Genomic DNA, 19,571 nt, shown 5'->3' on the forward strand with positions numbered 1-19,571 from the left:
GAGCTTCAATGGCGATTCAACGGAAGCAGGTTTGGCACACGATAAGGAGACGGTTTTGAAGTGAAGTGCAGCAACAAAAAGGGAATCGTCCTAACATCATTGGACTATTCTGTTTACAGTAAGTCACGAGGCTGTTGGGACGTCAGGTTAGGCATCTTTAAATTTGGAAATACAGTCGTATTCTTAATTGGTGATATTAACGTTTCTTGTTATTCCTATTAGGAACGTTTTAATTACATATTGTGTTTAATATGCTATTTTGTTTTGTAAGTTGAGCATAAATGTATAGATTATTTGATAATTGATTATATGTATTTTCATGAGACTTCTATAATTCACATTTGATTGTTTATTATTGCAATACAGTGCTTATAAGTTTGTTAGTGAAATTGGAACAAGGTACAGTCGAAATCATTTACTAGAACAAGTGATTGTGGCTTTAGAAAATGAGAAGGCACAATTAGAGAAGAAATTAGAAACTGAACTTGAAAACTCAGTCAGACAAGTGGTTGAAGAAGCGTGGCTGAAATTTATGCAGAGCTTGAAATGCACAGAGTAGGGCTACAGGAGCAACCATCTCATGTCACGCAGCACATTGGCTCAGAAAGAGCCAAGCCCAACAGAAAAATGGTTGAGTTTAAAGGGAACGAGATATCTAAGAAGGAAAGAAAGTTTCTGCTCATGTATGTAAATTTCAAAGCAGAGGCTCAGCTTATCAGGTCTAAACTCAAGGAAGAATTATCCAAAGCTGAGTTAAGTGAAATGATATTGGATTTGGAGAAATATGAGTTGGATCTGAAAAAAAAGGAATATGAGGTTTTACGTGCACTGGCTACCCCAACTCAAGATATAAGAAGAAAAATGGATAGCAGCATCTCAGTAATTAGTGACATAATGGTAGTTCTGAAAAGGCTATATATGGCAGCAGATATCAAAATGTTTGATGCAGTTGCTGAGAAAGAAACTCTTCTCCAGTTACTCCAAAGAGAAGAAACCAGATCGAAGGGAAATTTCTATTCAGAGAAAGGAGGTCCTAGCCCAACAAGAGAGATGAAAAATGCAGGAAAAGCAAAGGGATCTTGAAGTCATAGAGGCAGAATACACTGTTTATGCTGAAGAGGAATTAAAGTTGAGTGCCGAAATAGGAGATATCGGAGTAATAACCACACTGCCTCCAAGTCAGTCTCCAATGCAGCACGACAGCAGTCCTCCTGCCCAAGTTCCTCAGAGCACTTCAGTTCCTGAAGGTAAAACAAAATCAGCATCGAAGGAAGCCTTGCTAGTTCAGGCATTAAGAGAATCCCTAGCAGTGGCTAAACTTCCAGCACCAGAACCCTTTGTGTTTACAGGGGACCCACTCAAATGTATTGAATGGAGCACCTGCTTCAAGGCCTCAATTGAAACAAACTGCACGAACCCTGCACATAGGTTGTTCAATTTGAGAAGATACCTAAGTGGAGAAGCAGTGATCTTAGTAGAAGGAATGTTTTATAGGAGTGATGGGGAAGCATACATGCAAGCTTGGGTTGCATTGAACAAACGCTATGGTCACCCCTTTGTAGTCCAAAGAGCATTCAGAGCAAACCTGAGTACCTGGCCAAAGGTTGGACCAAGAAAATCTCTTCATTTGAGAGAGTTTAGTGATTTCCTCATCTCATGCAAGAATGCAATGCTGCATATACAGGGCTTAAAGATTCTGGATGATTGTGAGGAGAATCAGAAATTATTGCAGAAGCTACCTGATTGGCTAACAGCCCAGTGGAATCGATATGTTTCTAAAGCACTGAGTGAAGACCAACCATATTCAAGCTTGCAGGAATTTTCAGACTTTGTGGAAGAGGAAGTGCGCATTGCATGCAATCCAATTTCTTCACTTTATGCATTGAAACATACGGAAGAAAAACCTGTAAAGGAACAAAAGCGTCTCAAGGCAATCACCTTAATGTCATCAACAAAGACATCTCAGGATCCAAAATCCACTTTAAAAGACTCAAACGCATCAGAGGGCAACAAAGATTCCGAAACTAGCTCTTCCGCCACTCAAAACTTGAGGGAAGTAGAATGCGTCTGTTGTCAACAAAAACACTTTATATATAAATGTAAAAAATGTGCAGCAATGTCTTTGGAGTAAAAGAAAAAATGTATTGTCGACAGCAACATGTGTTTTGGCTGCTCTTGGGCTGGCCACAATTCCAAAAATTGTAGAAAGGGGGCCATCTGCATTGTCTGCAGACGTAACCAGCCCACACCGCCTCATGAAGAACGTCTTCAAGGAAAAGGGCCAGAGTCGCCACAGTCAGAGGAGGATTCGTCCACTGCTTTGTGCAGCGTGAGTGTAGCCAACAGCGAGCGCACTTCAATGATTGTTCCAGTGTGGCTTTCTTGTGCGGCAAAGAACAGCTCAGAAATCTTAGTGTATGCATTACTGGACACACAGAGGAATGATACCTTTATTGACCAGGATGTTTGTGAGAAAATTCAAGCAGACACAGAACCTGTTAGATTAAAGCTGTCAACAATGACTGACAAAGGTTCAATAGTGAGTTGTCAAAGAGCAACTGGACTATAAATAAATATATATGTAAGTTTGATGTTTTAATTTGTAAAATATATTTTGTTAATTATATTGTATATCATAATAGTTTTGGTGCAATCTTATTGTTGATGGTCAGTTTTTTTTCTAATTGTAATTTTACTTATTTTATGATGTAAATATGTTTGTACATAAGTTTACGAAGTTCGTCTGAACAGAAGGGCGCTGTGGTCACATGATAAGGTTCATTGGTGGAGTTGAAATGCACATAGTGACACACTTAATGGACGCTGAGCTGAAGAAGGGTTTTAGTTTTAATAAGATAATCAGGAGTGAAGTATCGGAGAGACTAATAAAGACTCCTGAATTTCTGGTCAGATGACACACACGGTATATTTTAATTTTGTTATCCCTACACCTTTGTAGTTAATTTATTGTTTAATTCACTAGCTTTATTTTATTTTAGGTTTTCACGATGTTTTAGAGCTATGAAACGAAAGAGATAACAAATAAATACTCTTCAAACATCGGTCTCATCTGTACCAGGATAAAACTTTCAGGAGCAGCTACAGAGGTGTCTGTAAGAGACGCGTAGTGAAAAGGCAATAATGGTCAGACAAAAAGTCACTTTTATCTTTCAAACAATCAAATGTAATTCAAAATGTGAAGTCAGGAATGAGATCAGCAGTCAATTGGAAGTTTCAGGTGATATGAGTGCCAGTTCTATTCATGAAACTCAATTTCTTTGGAGATGTTGAGAGTAAATTTCGTATTCAGTGATGTCATAGGTGTTGCACACCCATGACAACTTGAGACACAAAAAACTCTGACATATTACGACTGCAAAGCAGATGGTAATTGAGAGTGAGTAATGTACAAAAACAGGCAAGAGGTCAGAAGTGGGAAGGGACAACTCGTTTGGTGCCCCAAAATTCTCTTCTGCATTCCTAAACTATCATTCTCATACTTGGCCACAACGTACACAAAGAATTTTCTGTAGCACATTTGAAAACGGGTTTTATCTGTTACTGGGATAGAGAAGGCTCACCCCTGAACCTTATAGCGATGTTAGGGTCTTGACCTTCAAGGACACACCCATGACAGCCACACTTGCCCTAACAACAGGCGTGGATACACCAACCTAAATAATCATCAAAATGGCCCCAGAATAATAACTCCAAATTTCGTCATAAAATAGTAAGAATATTCCAAACACAAAACTGCAGTGTCATGGGAAACAAAGATGTCCTGAGCATAATGGCATCATGGGGCAATCTTGAACTTTCTCAATTTACATTCAAAATAAAAACTAATGAGAAGATTGTGATGTTTGAGTTCTAAACCACCAGGTCAGAGTGCAGATTGTGGAAATCCTTCCTTGGAACTCCCATAAAAAAACGAATAAAGAAACTAATCACAACCCGGCCAGAAACCAACTCACCAGACAAGAACAAGAAAATACCTTTAAAGGCAGGAAATAACTTAATCAAAAGTAATATTAAAAGGTCAAAATTAATTCTACAACTACATAAACCACAAGATGGAGGGACAAGAATGAAAAAATATGAGGCCAGAGGAGAAGACGACGTGCATGGACCTGAACCTCAGCACACACCACCACCACACGGGCTGCTTGACAGATCTTTATATAAAAAAGGGAAAGAAAGGATAGCAAAATCCTCAAAAGACCAAAATTAGGCAAAAAGGTGGATAACCAAAAGGCAATCCTTATCAGACAAGCCCAAATATCGAAGTCAAAAGAGAAACGCAAAAAAAAAAAACTTTCATTCTTAAACTTCAATGGCTGCAACTCGACCTCTGACCAGAAGGTGGAGTCAGTACCTGTGATCCCGCCTGCTGGGGCTCCACCCACATGACACAGGGACTGGGGACGAAGACAAATAAGTGGAGCCAAAAAAAAACCAATAAAATATGAAATATGCAGACATTTAGACTGATACAGCATTTTTCTGGGAATTGCGGTTTTAGTTCTTTGGCTGACATAAGAAGGTTTTGTGCTCCGTTTATGGCCTCCTCTGGCCTGGCCACTTCATCATAACAATGCACCACATTACATGGTGATGATCAAATATGAGTAAAAATGTTATGTGACAGTAAGGACCCCATTAGCCTGTAGTGGTCTCAAACAGAATATATACATAGTGTACTCCAGCCTGCCCCATGAGGAGCTGAAGACCACAGAGTGGGTTGAGGAAATCAGTCTGCTACCTCTGTGACCCTCACGACATGCCATCGTATTGATCAATGGATGAGGTCTCCTTTAGAAAGGACCTTAAACAGGACGATGGTGCATAATGGAAGTGCTTATGACGCCAAGCTAAATGCATTCCAAGGTGGACATTTCTCACGTCACCATTTGGGCATCTTCACTCACCCTCCCAAATCTACTGGTTTAACAAACACGACGGTTTCCACAAAAGACTTGATATTTTCTCACCGCCCGCTCTCTCCTATGCTAATCTCCACCGTATTTAACCAGACCATTAATTGTAATTGAAAGCGACAGTTCAGACAGTCAAAGCAGGAAAAGTTACGTAAGTCTGCCGCTGCATCCTGCTGCTCTTCTCTTGACCGAGCTGACAGGAGCAACACATTACCGTAACAGATAGAGGCTCTGAATATGATTAGAGCAGCCATGGCATCTCTATCTGATGAGGGAAATCATCTTCTGAATTTCAGGAGTCAGGCCTTCATCTTAAGGTGTGGACATCTGTGTTTTAAAGGGTTTGCTGAATGGCCAAAGTTTCTACGTTGTGCGCTTTGTTCACAATTAAAGTTCATTTAGTAACGTGCTTTATATTATGGTGCTAGTGTTACTTTAACATAAATGTTCACAGACTCCTTTATTTTTGCTTAACCAAACGGAACATTTTGCAGAGTGGAAAATGGGGACGACTCAAGCCACAAGTTTAAGCCAACCTAACATAGGCGCCTAAGGGGATGTGGCCATCACACCAGCTGGGACTCAAAGCTGGACCATGGACAGTCGAGGACATTCCAAGTGTCTGTCCAGTTCTGAAGCTTATCAAAGTCTCCCTCAATTGTTTTTGCTGCTTACTTGGTGTCTGCCATTGCTCCAGTTTCACAAGTCATTACTATAAATCAGTAACAGTCCAAGGATGGACCCCCTGGTTGACTCCATTGTTAACTCCATCCTCCTCTTCTCTGTGTTCTTCATCTCCTGTCAGTTAACCAACTTGGTTTTGAATGAGCCGTGTTTGCTCTCAGATGAAAGAGCAGCCTGTCATTTAATCTTGTGACGTCTCAAGCGCACGTGTCAAGTGTGGTACAAAGTGTGAATTTGTAACCTGGCAGTCTTTATTCTACATAGCACCTTGAAACTCTGCGTCACAAGAGCGAAACAAACGCCTGCTATGGAAGGTGCTAATCTATTTAGTGCGGCCTTGCTGGCTCAGCCCCGACCTCAGGGGTCGTGGAGAATGCGATCAGATTGGATAAGAAGACAAATCGCTCCATATGCTCTTGGAGGCCACAACACCTTGAGGATCTGACCAACGCATGGACACTGTCTGTGACAGACCACTGCAGCTCTGCTGAGGAAAATGGAGTTGAGCACAGAAAAGTGCAAAATGCCACATGTGGGCAAATGGAACGTCCACATGAAAAGCCAAAGGAAGTCAGTAATCACTGCAGCCAGCAGTCTAGTTTTAGACTTGTGTCACCTCGATTACCGATCTTCAGCATCTGGTACATCTTTATGCTCTTTTCTGCCATTTTGTAACACCGTGAATCGGTCAGGAAGCACAAGGACGACACCCACGGATCTCTTTAGGATTTTAATAAGCCACAGAATAAGTAGCAGTGATGGTAAGAATGAATCAGCTGTTAAACATCTGAATGAGGTCACAGACTTCAGTGCTGGGCCAATACAAATTTATGAACCAGCAAATGAGAGTCCACAAAAAGTCCATTTTAATGATTTCTTCACTTCAACACTCAAACACTTGCAAGCAGGGAATCAGTAAATGAGAATGTCCTTGCTAGAGCAGCAGCCAGCAGGTGAGAGTTCTAAGCTTGAATTTTTTATTTGGTTTTCACCTTCCTTTTTTGTAAACGTCGTGATTGTCCCCACTCCCTTGTTTGCACAGGTCCTTGAATGAACGCAGACTTGCAGGTGCTCCAGGCTGGAAGAGGACGAACATCCGGTCTGAATGTGAAAGTGACATCTGAGTTCTTCCTGTCCAGAGCCATCAGGTCTGCAGCTGAAAGGGATAGAAAGGTAAATGACAGCGCCACCACTCTGTCCGGAGGGGAATTACACGTGTCCTGGGAGCCTTTTATGGCTGTGTGTCTTTTTCTTAAAGTCGGCTCTGCTCTGTTTCATGTGATCAACCAAAGGAAAAAACTTTTTGGGATCTTTTGTGTTTTCTTCTGAGTTAGGGAGAGTCATTTAAAACTGGGGACCTGAGTGTCTGGCCCACGATTTGTGTATTGTGTGTCCTTAATCCATTTTTAGGGATTTTGGCTATCCCAGGAATTCTTATGCCTTCCTGGTCATGTTCTTCAATAAAGAGATTTGGATAATCAATGAATGAATAAATGAATGAAAGAACGGACATTTTTTGTGTCCCCTGCTGCCACATAATACATGGACTGAGAAAGTAATGAATGAACCAACAAATTAATTCAAAATTTAAATTGAGAATGATGAATGAATGAATGAACCAGGATTTCTTATGATCTTTAACACTAGAATGACCAGAGTCTATGAAAAAACTTGCCGATCCAGCCCACCTTAAAACCGTTCTCACCTCTCCGCCACCATCTTTTGTCTTGTGCCGATTAAGACGAGCAGCAAGCAGCCAGCTATTCCATCCCCGATCGTCACAGAACGTTGACTAAGTTTTCCCAGCTCATGCCTTGTTTAATTATTGGGAGTGACTCAACTGCTGGAGTTTTAGAGTGGAAATAATAGCTCGTTATTAGGAACACATGCATTTCATGTGTGTTCCATTTCTACAGTAATCTGTGTGAACACATTGTTAAAACAAAAACTTTTTTATATTTTAATAATAAATGTTACAAAATGTAGGCATAAACTATGAAATGTGTGAAGCCTGATTTCCAAAGATCAAATAAACAGTTTCACAAAAGGTTCAAGAACAACCCAACAGTTTCCATGGCGTAGCGGTAAAATGCGCTTCTCAGAGCGTAGCAGGCTTACTGTGCCTCAGAGACCAGAGTTCGATTCCCCGCTGGGGAGAAAGTGTTCATTTTTTTTCTTTTTAACCCTAACCGCGCTGCTTGCCTCCCTGCCTGCCTGCAAGCGTCTGCTTTCTGCGAGCTGCGCCATTTTTCTTTTTTTTTTTCTTAAGTAAATCGTTCAGTTTAAAATGTCGATTGTGGTTATTTCTGTTAATAATAATAATAATAATAATACATTTTATTTATATAGCGCCTTTCCCATGCTCAAGGCACTTACAGAATATAAGAAAGAACGGCAGGGTATACAGTATATAGCATAGTACAAAGCAAATAAATAAATAAGAAGATTAAGACAGTAAATTCAGAGAAAGCCTAACAGACAACAGAATTGATGGTCTGCACACACACACACACACAGGTTACATGAGCATCTTGACAGAGAGGTAAACTGAGAGAAGGGGAATGAAGTCAAATAGAGCTAAAAGCCTTCCTGAACAGATGAGTTTTAAGTTGTTTTTTAAAAGAATTCATGGAGTCAGCTGACCTGATTAATTTCGGTAGGTCATTCCAGAGTCTGGGCTATACAGCTGAAGGCCCTGTCACCCATGGAGTGAAGATTAGTGTGGGGCACAACAAGATTGCCAGAATCAGAGGACCTTAGTGGACGGGCAGGCACATAGTGATGGAGAAGGTCACTGATGTAGTTTGGCGAGGTTATTTAAGGCTTTGTAGGTTATTAGTAGGATTTTATATTCGATTCTGTAAGACACAGGGAGCCAGTGAAGACGGAGCAGGATGGGTGTGATGTGCTCGCTGCTGCTGGTTCGAGTAAGGACTCTTGCAGCTGAGTTTTGAATAAGCTGGAGCTGTGATATAAGATTAGAAGGGGCACCTGCCAGCAGCGAGTTACAATAATCTATGCGGGATGTGATAAAAGCATGGACAAGTTTCTCAGCATTAGAAAAGGAAAGGAAGGAGCATACACGGATATGTTACGGAGGTGAAAGTAAGAAAGTTTCTTAATGTGATTTATGTGGTGGAGTAAGAAAGGGAGGAATCAAAATGACACCAAGATTCTTTGCAGTAGAGGCAGGTCTGATGAGATCACCACCAAGATGGACTGGGAAGGAGCTCATTTTATTAAGTTGCATTTTAGTCCCAATTTGCAGGAGTTCAGTTTTGTTGCAGTTTAATTTTAAAGAGTTCTGCTCCATCCAGGTTTTAATTTCACTAAGGCAGGTTGTGAGCTGAGAAAGCTCTGATGAAGTTCCACTTTTAACATTGAAGTAGAGTTGAGTATCATCTGCATAAAATGATAGCCCAGTCCATAGCTACGAATAATATGGCCAAGGGGAGCATATAAATACAGAAGAGAAGAGGGCCAGGACAGAGCCCTGAGGAACTCCTTGTGTGACTGGCGCGAGCTGGATCTGCTGTTGCCAAGACTAACAAACTCTTGCCTATCAGTCAGATAGGACTTGAACCACTGGAGGGCAGTGCCAGAGATACCCAGCATGTTCTCCATTCTGACAGTAGAATGTCATGTCTGACAGTGTCAAATGCTGCACTGAGGTCTAACAGAATTAATATGCTGGTTTGTCCAGAGTCTGCTGCCATAAGCAATCATTGGTTACCCGTAGCAGAGCAGTTTCACAGCTGTGCTGCACCCTGAAACCAGACTGAAAGGGTTCCATCAAATTATTAGACGTTAAGTAATTGGTGAGCTGGGAAGCTACAACACGCTCAAGAGCTTTTGACAGGAAAGGTAAGTGGGAAATAGGCGGAAATTGTTAAGATTGTCAGCATCAAGACCAGACTTTTTAACATTGGGGTTACAGAAGCGATTTTAAAAGTGAGCGACACAGAGCCAGTGTCAAGGGATGAGTTTATTATTGTTGTAACAGTCGGGATTATGGCATGAAGGCAGGATTTAAGTAGTGTGCTGGGGATGGGGTCCAGTACACAAGTAGTTGGCCTCATCTTACAAAGCAGGTCATTAACAAACGCAGATGTGACTGGTGAGAACTTAGAGAAGGAGCTGGATGGAGTGGGAAAACAGGGAGAGATATAAACAGATGATGTATTTATGTTAGTTGAATTATTTAGATCTTTAATTTTGTTACGGAAAAGTGGAGGAAATCCTCACAGACTTCAGTAGAAGAGGTAGTTGGGCCAGATGCAGGTTCGAGTAGTTTATTAACTACAGAAAACAAAACCCTTGGGTTATCGTGGCCACTTTCTATTATTCTGCCATAGTGGGTGTTCTTAGCAGCAGTTAGTGCTTCTCTGTAAGCTCTTTGGTGGTCAGAGAAAGCCTGGATGTGCACAGTGAGGCCAGTCTTACGTGACATTCTCTCAAGGCGTCGCCAGCTGCTTTCATAGATCGCAATTCTGAGTTATACCAAGGAGCTGAACGTTTAAAGGAAACCTCCTTATGTTTTAAAGGAGCTGTTTTATCTAATGCTGAATGAAGGGCTGAGTTATAGTGGTCAACAAGACTATCTAGTGTTGACGGAATAGGTGCAGACAGTAAAAGATCAGAAATGGATCCAGAAAGGATAGAGGGACAGATATTTTTAAGGTTTCTGTAAGAAATTTGTCGTTTACAGGTAAGAGGAGGTAAAGGCAGTGAGACAGTAAAAATACTGCTTTATGGTCAGAGAGTCCCAAATCAGTGCTGTAAATATTGGCAACAGATAGTCCAGAAGTGCAGATCAGATCCAATATATGACCACCAGAGTGGGTGGGAAAATCAACATGTTGTGTCAAGTCAAAACAGTCCAGTAAGGATAGGAATTCATTTCTCAGTTTAGATGTAGTAATGTCAATATGGATGTTGAAATCACCAAGAAGGATAATTCTCTGAGAGTAAGAGCTTAGGTGGGTTAAAAGTTCAATCAGATCAGATAAGAAGGATGCATTGTATTTTGGGGGACGATAAAGAACAATGAGTGAGACAGGACCTGTTTCCGTTATTAGTTTAAGAGCCAGGCACTCAAAAGACAGTGGACAGTCAATTGGGATTCGTTTGATATTTAAGTCTGCTCTGATAATTACCGCTAGCCCACCTCCTTGTCTAGAGCTGCGAGGTTCTGTATGGAAAGTGAAACCAGGTGGAGTCGCCTCCGTGAGAGACGTCAATTCGTTTGGTTTTGCCAAGTCTCCGTTAAACACAGTATATCAAGTTTGGTGTCAGTGATGAGTTCTGACAGCACCAATGCTTTGCCATTAAGAGATCTTGAGTTAAACAGAGCAATGTTAGTCAATGAGGCATCTTTTGCACAGAGCTGTGATCAGGGTTTATTTCCACAGAATGTAAATTTGGCACACTGACACTTGTATTTCCAGGCCATGAGAAGGAATGCTTATTCCTGAGCAAATGCTGCCGGTTGTCTTTTCATTCGCACCCCGGCGGTGGCGGCGACCTGACCCGCGATGTATATATTTCGGGCGCTGTAAAATACCGGCGTCTTTTAGGATGTTCCAATCAGACCATTTGCTCTGGACAAACTGTTTAATAAGAAGGAGTTTGTCATGAGAGTATTTTAGCATGATACTTGGCAATACTTATCTGAAAAGCAGTGGAGAAGCAGCACAGCATAGCGGAACCATTTGGATTAGATGAGATGAACGGCGATAGCAAAGCAGCAGAAAGCATAGCAGGAGGAGGTAGCAGGATTTGCAGGTTCCAATACACAGGCACAAACAGTAACGCTTGGTAATTTCATGCGTGATCGCCCCGGAGCCATAAGCCAGGTTAATATGAGCATCAGATCAGATCCCAGTCGTACAGTACTGTAAAATGAATCGGGAGCAGATCAGCATAGCGAATATAATCACGGAGAAAGATTATCCCGAGGTCATAGATCGCCAGGTACAAAGAAATGTTCGTAGGTCTCGTCCCGCGATCCACAGACTCAGCTGTTCCCAGTCAAAGTAGAGTCCATAAAATCTGTAAATATTAAGCCAAATCCATGCAATTCAGGTCGGCTGTATCCACGAACTATACGTACAGTAAAAGAAATAAAACAAGCGTGAGAAAGTGTAGAATAAAGGCGAATTTTGCGAAAAGTGTTGTTAACAGGGAGGAGCGGCAGCAACTTGCGTGCGCCAGCGTCCCCTCACCTGTGACAAATGAGCCTGTTGATTAATTCATGCTTTCATTCATTATAGCTAATACTGTTATCAAGTGGTCACTATTTTTGTCTGTTGTATACAATCTATCTAGCGTCTTTATCTCCACTCTCACTGCCCGCTTGCCTGCGTGCAGCGTGTGTCGATTGATATATGATTTAATGTATTTTCTTTTTAACCTCAAATGGACATATAATTTATAAACTGGTATGCACTGTCAGTTAATGAGATCATTATATTTTCATGTGAGATGCTCCTTTTAAAATAATTTTTTTTAACAATTGAGACTGCAATTAACATGAACAAGTGTCCTTATAACACACTGCCAGACAGATCACTGAATAATGCACAGACAGAAGTTGATAGATGGATGGATGTGAAAGGCACTATATGACAGGTTCTGGCAGTAAGAGTACATTCACATGTGAAAGGCACTAGATAAATGATAGATAGGGAAGGCACTTATATAATAGGTAGATAGAGAAGGCACTAGACAGATACAGTACATAACATTATTAGCTATAAGTTTCGTTTAATATTTAATGTATATGTATTTTACAACTCAGAAAATAGTCAAAAAGAAATGCATTAAATCATATATCAATCGACACACACTGCACGCAGGCAAGTGGGCAGTGGGAGTGGAGATAAAGACGCTAGATAGATTGTATACAACAGACAAAAATAGCGACCACTTGATAACAGTATTAGCTATAATGAATGAAAGCATGAATTAATCAACAGAAATAACCACAATCGACATTTTAAACTTAATGATTTACTTAAGAAAAAAGAAAAAAAAAACGCCCCAGCACGCAGAAAGCAGACACTTGCAGGCAGGCAGAGCGGCGAAGGTTAAAAAGAAAAACAAAAAGTAACACTCTCTCTCCAGCGGGGAATCGAACTCGGGTCTCTGAGGCACGGTAAGCCTGCTGCGCTCTGAGAAGCACATTTTACCACTACACCACGGAAACTGTTGGGTCTGTTGTGAGTTTTTTCGTAGACTCTGGTAATTCTATCTATCTATCTAAAGCCATGTACTTCAATAAGCAGTTTGAGAAAATGAATGAATGAATGAAAGGGAATTTCGTGTGCTTCCTGTTGCCATGTAATATGTGGGCCAGGAAATTGAATTAATGATTGAACATACAAACAAATTAATTAAAGTATTAAATTATGAATGAACTGGTGCATGAATGAAGCAGTATTTCCTATTTCCTTTATGGCCATAGACTTCAATAAGCAAGTTTGAATGAATGAATAACTGGAGACCACTGCAACCCCTTATTAGGCTTGGAAAATGAATGAATGAGGGAAAGAGCCAATGGATGAGTGAATGGAGATTTCTTACAGCCATGGGATAAATAGGTTTGGGAAATGAAGGAAGCTTATGGTGTGGGATGCCCCTCCATCTTAAGTGAATCCTCATAAATGTGAAGAGAATGTCCCAGTGCCACACTGAAGGCACTCTGATGGGACTTGAACCCAAGGTGACAGTGACAGCCTCTGGTGTACACAGACTGGATGGCTCCACGGGCCGAGCTGAGTAACAGCGATTGGCAGGCAAATATGAAGCCTGGCCAGCATGTCGGTCCACCCGCTCAGTCACACTGGCATTTACTCACAGGAAGACAACTGCCCACTTCAGAGTCACCGGTTCAAGGATAAGCCGCTTTACTGATGGGGGGCACATGCACACTCCCCATCCCAGAAGTACGTGGCCAATCCTCACTCGAGTTATTGGCTTCCACGAGAGCTTTGGCCCACTTTTAAGTCGTTCCTTTGTGAAAGGCGCTATAAACAGAAGGGGTGGCTTTAAGAATGACTTGTCGTGGGGAGTTGCAGACCACCTCTTGCCCGGGGGCTGCTTTGCTGGCGCTCATTAAGGCACTGTTTTCCATTGGCCGCACTCATTTTCTGAAAGTACTCATGGCAGCAGGATGGAGAGCATTATCTTTGGCCGTGATTGTCTCCAATTTGCCACTTATTGTCATCGGTAATGGGACCCAGTTAGCCACTAATGGCTACAAACACCTTTTATAACATGCTATCACTAGTTGGTTTTCTGTATAAAAAAGAAGAGAGAATTGCCTTAAAACACATAGATTTGTATTCGAATAAAGCACCTTATTATCCATGATTTGTTGGAGAAGTTCCTTGCTTGAATGACCTCAATTTGCCTCAGTTAGCTCCCTTTCTCCAAAGGACCTTGTGGTTTAGGCATACATTCATTTTCCACAACATAGCCATACAAATGAACTATCCAGAGAATGTGTTGACGTATTTAATAAGGTCCAATTTCACAGCACTTCAGATCCATTAGTAGCAATTACCTTACCTGAGATATTTTGCATTAGTGCTAATATGGCATTCTTGCAGACTGGGATAATGAAAATAATAACACAGTTATGTTCTGAAATGTCTCATCAATTTTCTAACTTCCTTGTTAGGTATGATTGGAGTTCTTTTATGAAAAACATTGTGTTTTCCTTTATTTGGGTAAACGTTTCTTGTGCATCCATTTCTAAAAGTAAATATTTTTTATTTTATTTCATTTTTTTGCTTCAGTTAAATGCAACACCAGCAAATTTTCCCATCCAAACGTGCCGCACTGAATGAACCAGACAACGAGATCGAGAAAAACGTCCTACAATACGCTTGAAAACATGAAACACGTCCTGCTCGGTGCTGAACACTGGGGGGTCTCCAAGGATCAACGTGGAGCTGGAAATATTGGATGGCCCAGTTTGTGAGTTGATCGACTTTACAGTTTTGTTAATTTGTGTGAAACAAGAACGAGTAATCGATTGAATTGATGGTTGGAGTTGACTGCGCTCTTCATGGGGCGACATTCGTCTCTACGACTCAATGAAGTCCTTTACCGTTTCACGTTGTCACTTTACTGTAGCATCACAAGTTCGCAAAGACACCGTCGGTGACTGGACACGTGTGACACCCTCGTCCACACAGACTTCAAACTTCTTTGCTGATGTGTGTGTGAAACGCTCCTTACCAGCAGGAACTCATTTATCAATCTAACTTCTCAGCCTTCCATTCAGCTTTGCACTTACCGATTTTCAATCTTCTCTCTACGATGAAATCCTTCACAACCTCCATAGATTTGACGAATTAGGACTGGGCATGTCACGAGTTTGTCAAGTCCCAGTAGGTGACAGGACACACATGACATTCTTGTTTGATACAGCAGATTACAATGGAGGATAGCAAACGGTCGCACATTTCCTTAGGTGTGTCTGTTGAGGTCATAACCTCTGACCTTGTTGGAGTTAAAAGTCACTGCCTTATATGGGCTGACAGACTGTCCTTTTCTGCCTAGCGATTTTACTTTCATTCTTAATATCTCAGTTTTTTATTTTAATCTTTTTTTTTTCCCCTAAATTGTTTGACTCACATATCTGTTCATTTAGTCATTTCACTCCTTTTTGGCCTTTTGAGTACGACTCTTCTCTTAGTTACCTACATAAACTTCTTGGGAGAATTTCTAGCACAACAAAGTAGACAGCAGAAAAATTACAAACAAAAAAAACGTAAGCAGAGGTCATGGGCCTTAGCAAGGAAAAATGACATGAAAAATGCTAAAACGCTCAAAGAAGATCTCAGCATGAAACTAATGAAATGACCCAAACAGAATTGGAGCAAATTAAAAGAAACCGAACACAGATAAGCCACTGAAAGCCAAATAACAAATCCAAAGTTCAGCACTGCCAATAAATGAAAAGCAAGCCGACTGTTGTCAGAAAACTGCGCCCTTGCAATGCTTAAACTTGCCACAGGATTTTTATTAATTAAGCAAAGAATTCAAAATCCAAAAGTAAAAAAGGATGATAAAGATGAATTCACAAAAGTAGCAAAAAATGATTAGTTAGCAAAATGACTGCCAAACTCGTCACTAAGCTCCGGTCGCAAACCCATCCAGCAGCACCCTGACTTCACACAGAAGATCAAATTTAACAACTGCATCAAAATTACCACAAGTAAATACTGCTATGCTGATGACACACAACTGTACTTATTAATAGCGCCTGATGACCCCGACTCTCTTGATTCACTGACCCCAATGTCTTATTTGTGTTTCTGAATGGATGAGTAGTAATTTTCTCAAACTAAATAAAGAAAAACAGAAATTTTACTGATTGGCAATAATGGATATAATGAGGTTATTAGAAATAAACTTGATGTGTTAGGATTAAAAGTCAAGACGAAGGTAAACAACTTAGGGGTAACTGTTGACTGTAACCTAAATTTTAAATCGCATATTCATCAGACCACTAGGACAGCATTTTTTCACTTAAGAAACATAACAAAAGTTAGACCTCTTATATCATTGAAAGATGCTGAGAAATGAGTTTACGCTTTTGTTTTCAGTCGACTAGATTACTGTAACGCACTCCTCTCAGGACAACCCAAAAAAGACATAATTCAGTTACAACGAGTGCAGAATCCTAACTAGGAAAAGAAAATCTGAGCACATTTCTCCAGTTCTGATGTCACTACACTGGTTGCCTGTGTCATTCAGAATTGACCTTAAAATACTGCTTATGGTTTGCAAAGCCTTAAATAATCTCGCTCCATCTTATATGTCAGAATGTCTGACACCTTGTATTCCAAATCGTAACCTCAGATCTTCAAATGAGGATCTACTTAGAATTCCAAGAGCTAAACTTAAAAGAAGTGGTGAGGCGGGCGGGTGGGCTTCTGCTGTTATGCACCTCAAATCTGGAATACCCTGCCAATAGAAATTCGCCAGGCTAATACGGTGGAGCACTTTAAAACACTGCTGAAAACACATTACTTTAACATGGCCTACTCATAACTTCATCTTAGTTTAATCCTGACGTTCTCTGTATGTTCAATTAATTATCATAACTATTCATGGTGGCTCCAAAATCTGTACTAACCTCAACTCCCTCTTCTGTTTCTTTTCCCAGTCTTCTGTGCTGTTGACCTGTGCCACCACCACCTGCTCAAAGCACCGTGATGTTCCTACATTGATGGATTAAAAGCCAGAAGTCTCCATGACCATCATCATCAAGTCCTTCCATGAGAACCCTAAATACAATGAGGACTGATTGAGGTCATTTATGTCAGGTAGAATGCCTAGAGGGGGGTGGGCAGTCTCATGACCTCTGAACCCCTACAGATTTTATTTTTTTCTCCATCCGTCTGGAGTTTTTTTTTTTTTTTTCTGTCCTCTCTGGCCATCAGACCATTTGTCTTATTTTAATTCTTTCTTTGTCTTTATTTTCTATTTTTCTTCATCATGTAAATCACTTTGAGCTACATTATTTGTATGAAAATGTGCTATACAAATAAATTTTGTTGTTGTTGTACATAAAATAATAATACAAAATAATCAAAAATGACCCTAATCACAAACAGACACAGGCCCCTCCCCCACTCAATGTGACACTCGAGTCTTTCTGTGGCCGAGTGTCCATGTGGGCCAAGGAGGAAGCCCCTTGTGTTGAAGTGATCGAATGTCCAGAAGTGCTACTTCCAGTGCTGAATAAAATGTCCAGGTTTCTGCACATTGCATTGTTCAAAGTACAGTAAATATGATTCTCTCTACTCTGGGCCTGAGGGGGTCTTTTTCATGGCTTGGTCATGCCAGTCTGCTGACACTTCTCCAACTCTGTGAGCTGATGCAAGACAAGACCCTTTCATGGTTTCCCTTATCACTACCATCTTGGTTCTGAGGAGACATGCAGGTAAGAATGTCATTGTACTGGGGACATGTGACAATCAGCTTGAACTTAGTTTGCCAGTGTGATGAAAGGCAAGGATGGGCTGGCATCCTGGCTGGGCTGGATGATCAGTTACCTGGCTAGCAGACCCACATAATGGTTGGAGAACTTCACTGGGTGGGCTTCCCAACTGGGATGAGTGGTGTTTCCCTGTTGGGATGTGGAAGAACAAGGGAGACCGCCTTACAGGGCTGTTTGCTCCCCCACTATGTGAGGTGGCAGCAGCCCTATACAGGGATTCTTGTGGGCACACATGCAGGGTCCAGATGGGTAGCCCTGCTGGGTTCCTTGGGTGCCAACAGGAGAGGACTTCTCGCCTAACCCAGAAGTGCTTCCGGGTGCAACGTTGTGGCATTAGAAGCTCTCCCAGGTCTGGCATAAAAGAAGCTGCCAGGTGAGTTGGAGTCAGGAGAGGAGAAGGAGAATGCTCATCTGAGAGGAGTGGACAAGGAGAAAAGAAGGAAAGGAAAAGACTGGATTTGTGGAAGAACAAACACATGTAAGGTATAAGAATTGTTAATTTTAACCCGGGACTTGTGTGGGTGAAGTTGTATCTGAGCTGTAAGGCTCCATTACGCCCCCTACAGGCCACATCAGTGTTAGATGACTTTGTCTGCTCATGTGACATTGTCACTCCTGGTATCGTCAGTGGTGCCTAGCAGTGTGCCAACAGCCTGTCGGGCTTTTGCCATGCCCCTAAGATCAATGGGTCTGCCTCTCAGTGAAGTCTTCATTTTGGATATAGACACAAATAGTTCAGGTGTCATTTCTGTGACTTAATGTGCCTTAATAAGTCAAAGTACTGTAGAAAGTTCTAATAACTTCTTGGGCAGTGTGGGCATCTTTATAAAACTAACAATGCAAAAAAAAAAAACATACATTGTGCATAGATATGTCTAAAAGGAAATGTGCAGCTGTATGTGCCAACATAAGCCCAGGCAGACTGTCCTCTCCCGAGTCCGACAAGTCTCGAGCCGCTAATGCTCACTTGCTTAGAAAATGAGATGAGTGAGTGCAGCCAGTAAACAAATTAGCTGCCTCGTGTGATTCCAGACCTCAGCTCGTCTCCTCTTCACGGCCGCCTGTGCCACGGGGAGCCACGTTCAAAGACGGTAAAGCTGACATAAATGCTCTGGGGAGCGAAGATGGCTGTTCACATGGATGCCTTGGACTTAGTTAACGCTTCCTTTTAAATGGGCGGCAAAACAAAACCATGACAGTCACAAAAACTTACGGCTTCACTTGGAAATACTTTAAATGTCCACGGCGCATTCCCAAGACAGAAGTCATAGGGCACTACACCGGCAAGGGTACATTGGGCAACAGCAGAACTCGAGCTGTCCCTTATTACACTCCCAAAAGGGAGACGAACACAGGGAGAGGACCAACTGTCAGCGTCACAGTTTAATTGAGTAAAGCCCCAGTGTGCCCGTCCATAGAGCTGGTGACGCACCTGACAACACTCCGGGGTTGAAAGCCACCTCACAGTCCCCCATCTCCAAAAACATTCAATAGATAAAATAATATTTGGCACAGTTTATCTGGATGTGATGTCCAGATTCACCTCCGTTCACCAGCTGTTTTTCTTCTCAGCCTCCTGGTTTGTGTTGGAAGAGTCCGATGGAGACCCTGTCCTCACCTTGGTACGTTTTATGTAGGCCTGAGTATCTCAAGCCTTTAAATATTTCTTTGTTGTATTCACACTTGCAATACCAGTCAGGTATGGAGATGCAGCTGCAGTCCACAGACTTGGGCTCATCACAGGGCTGACTGTGTATGTGGTTACCATGTTTCCTCCCTTTTCCTATTTCTGATCCTTGGGTGGTTTAGAAACGGCACAAGTCAAGCAGAGGAGCGGGTTCAAACATTTTACACCACATGGAACAGCATTCTCTAACTTGAAGGTTCTTAATGTGCCTAAAGCAGAAGCAAAGTAAAGTGGCTGAGGCAGC

At 41.6% G+C, this 19,571-nt stretch overlaps 1 protein-coding gene across 2 annotated transcripts; it reads left to right on the forward strand.

Moving 5' to 3' along the window:
* Nucleotides 1-31: 31 nt before the first annotated feature.
* LOC120516697 lies at nucleotides 32-16,845 on the forward strand. Of its 2 annotated transcripts, XR_005630890.1 has the most exons (4): nucleotides 32-118; nucleotides 6,664-6,794; nucleotides 14,423-14,603; nucleotides 16,804-16,845. XR_005630890.1 is itself a non-coding variant. In XM_039738565.1 (3 exons), the coding sequence occupies exon 1, from the start codon at nucleotides 1,058-1,060 to the stop codon at nucleotides 2,129-2,131; it is 1,074 nt and encodes a 357-aa protein (XP_039594499.1). In that variant the 5' UTR covers nucleotides 927-1,057; the 3' UTR covers nucleotides 2,132-6,794; nucleotides 14,423-14,603; nucleotides 16,804-16,845. The 2 variants fall into 2 exon arrangements, 1 of the variants encoding a protein (XP_039594499.1); XM_039738565.1 differs by lacking the exon at nucleotides 32-118 and having other exon boundaries at nucleotides 927-6,794.
* The last annotated feature ends 2,726 nt before the right edge of the window (nucleotides 16,846-19,571 follow it).

Source organism: Polypterus senegalus, chromosome 16, assembly GCF_016835505.1.
Source record: "Polypterus senegalus isolate Bchr_013 chromosome 16, ASM1683550v1, whole genome shotgun sequence".
Taxonomy (NCBI): Eukaryota; Metazoa; Chordata; class Cladistia; order Polypteriformes; family Polypteridae; genus Polypterus; species Polypterus senegalus.

What these genes read in the sequence shown, in the direction of transcription:
- LOC120516697 (XM_039738565.1), top strand. Translation starts at nt 1,058, where the DNA reads ATGCAGGAAAAGCAAAGGGATCTTGAAGTCATAGAGGCAGAATACACT.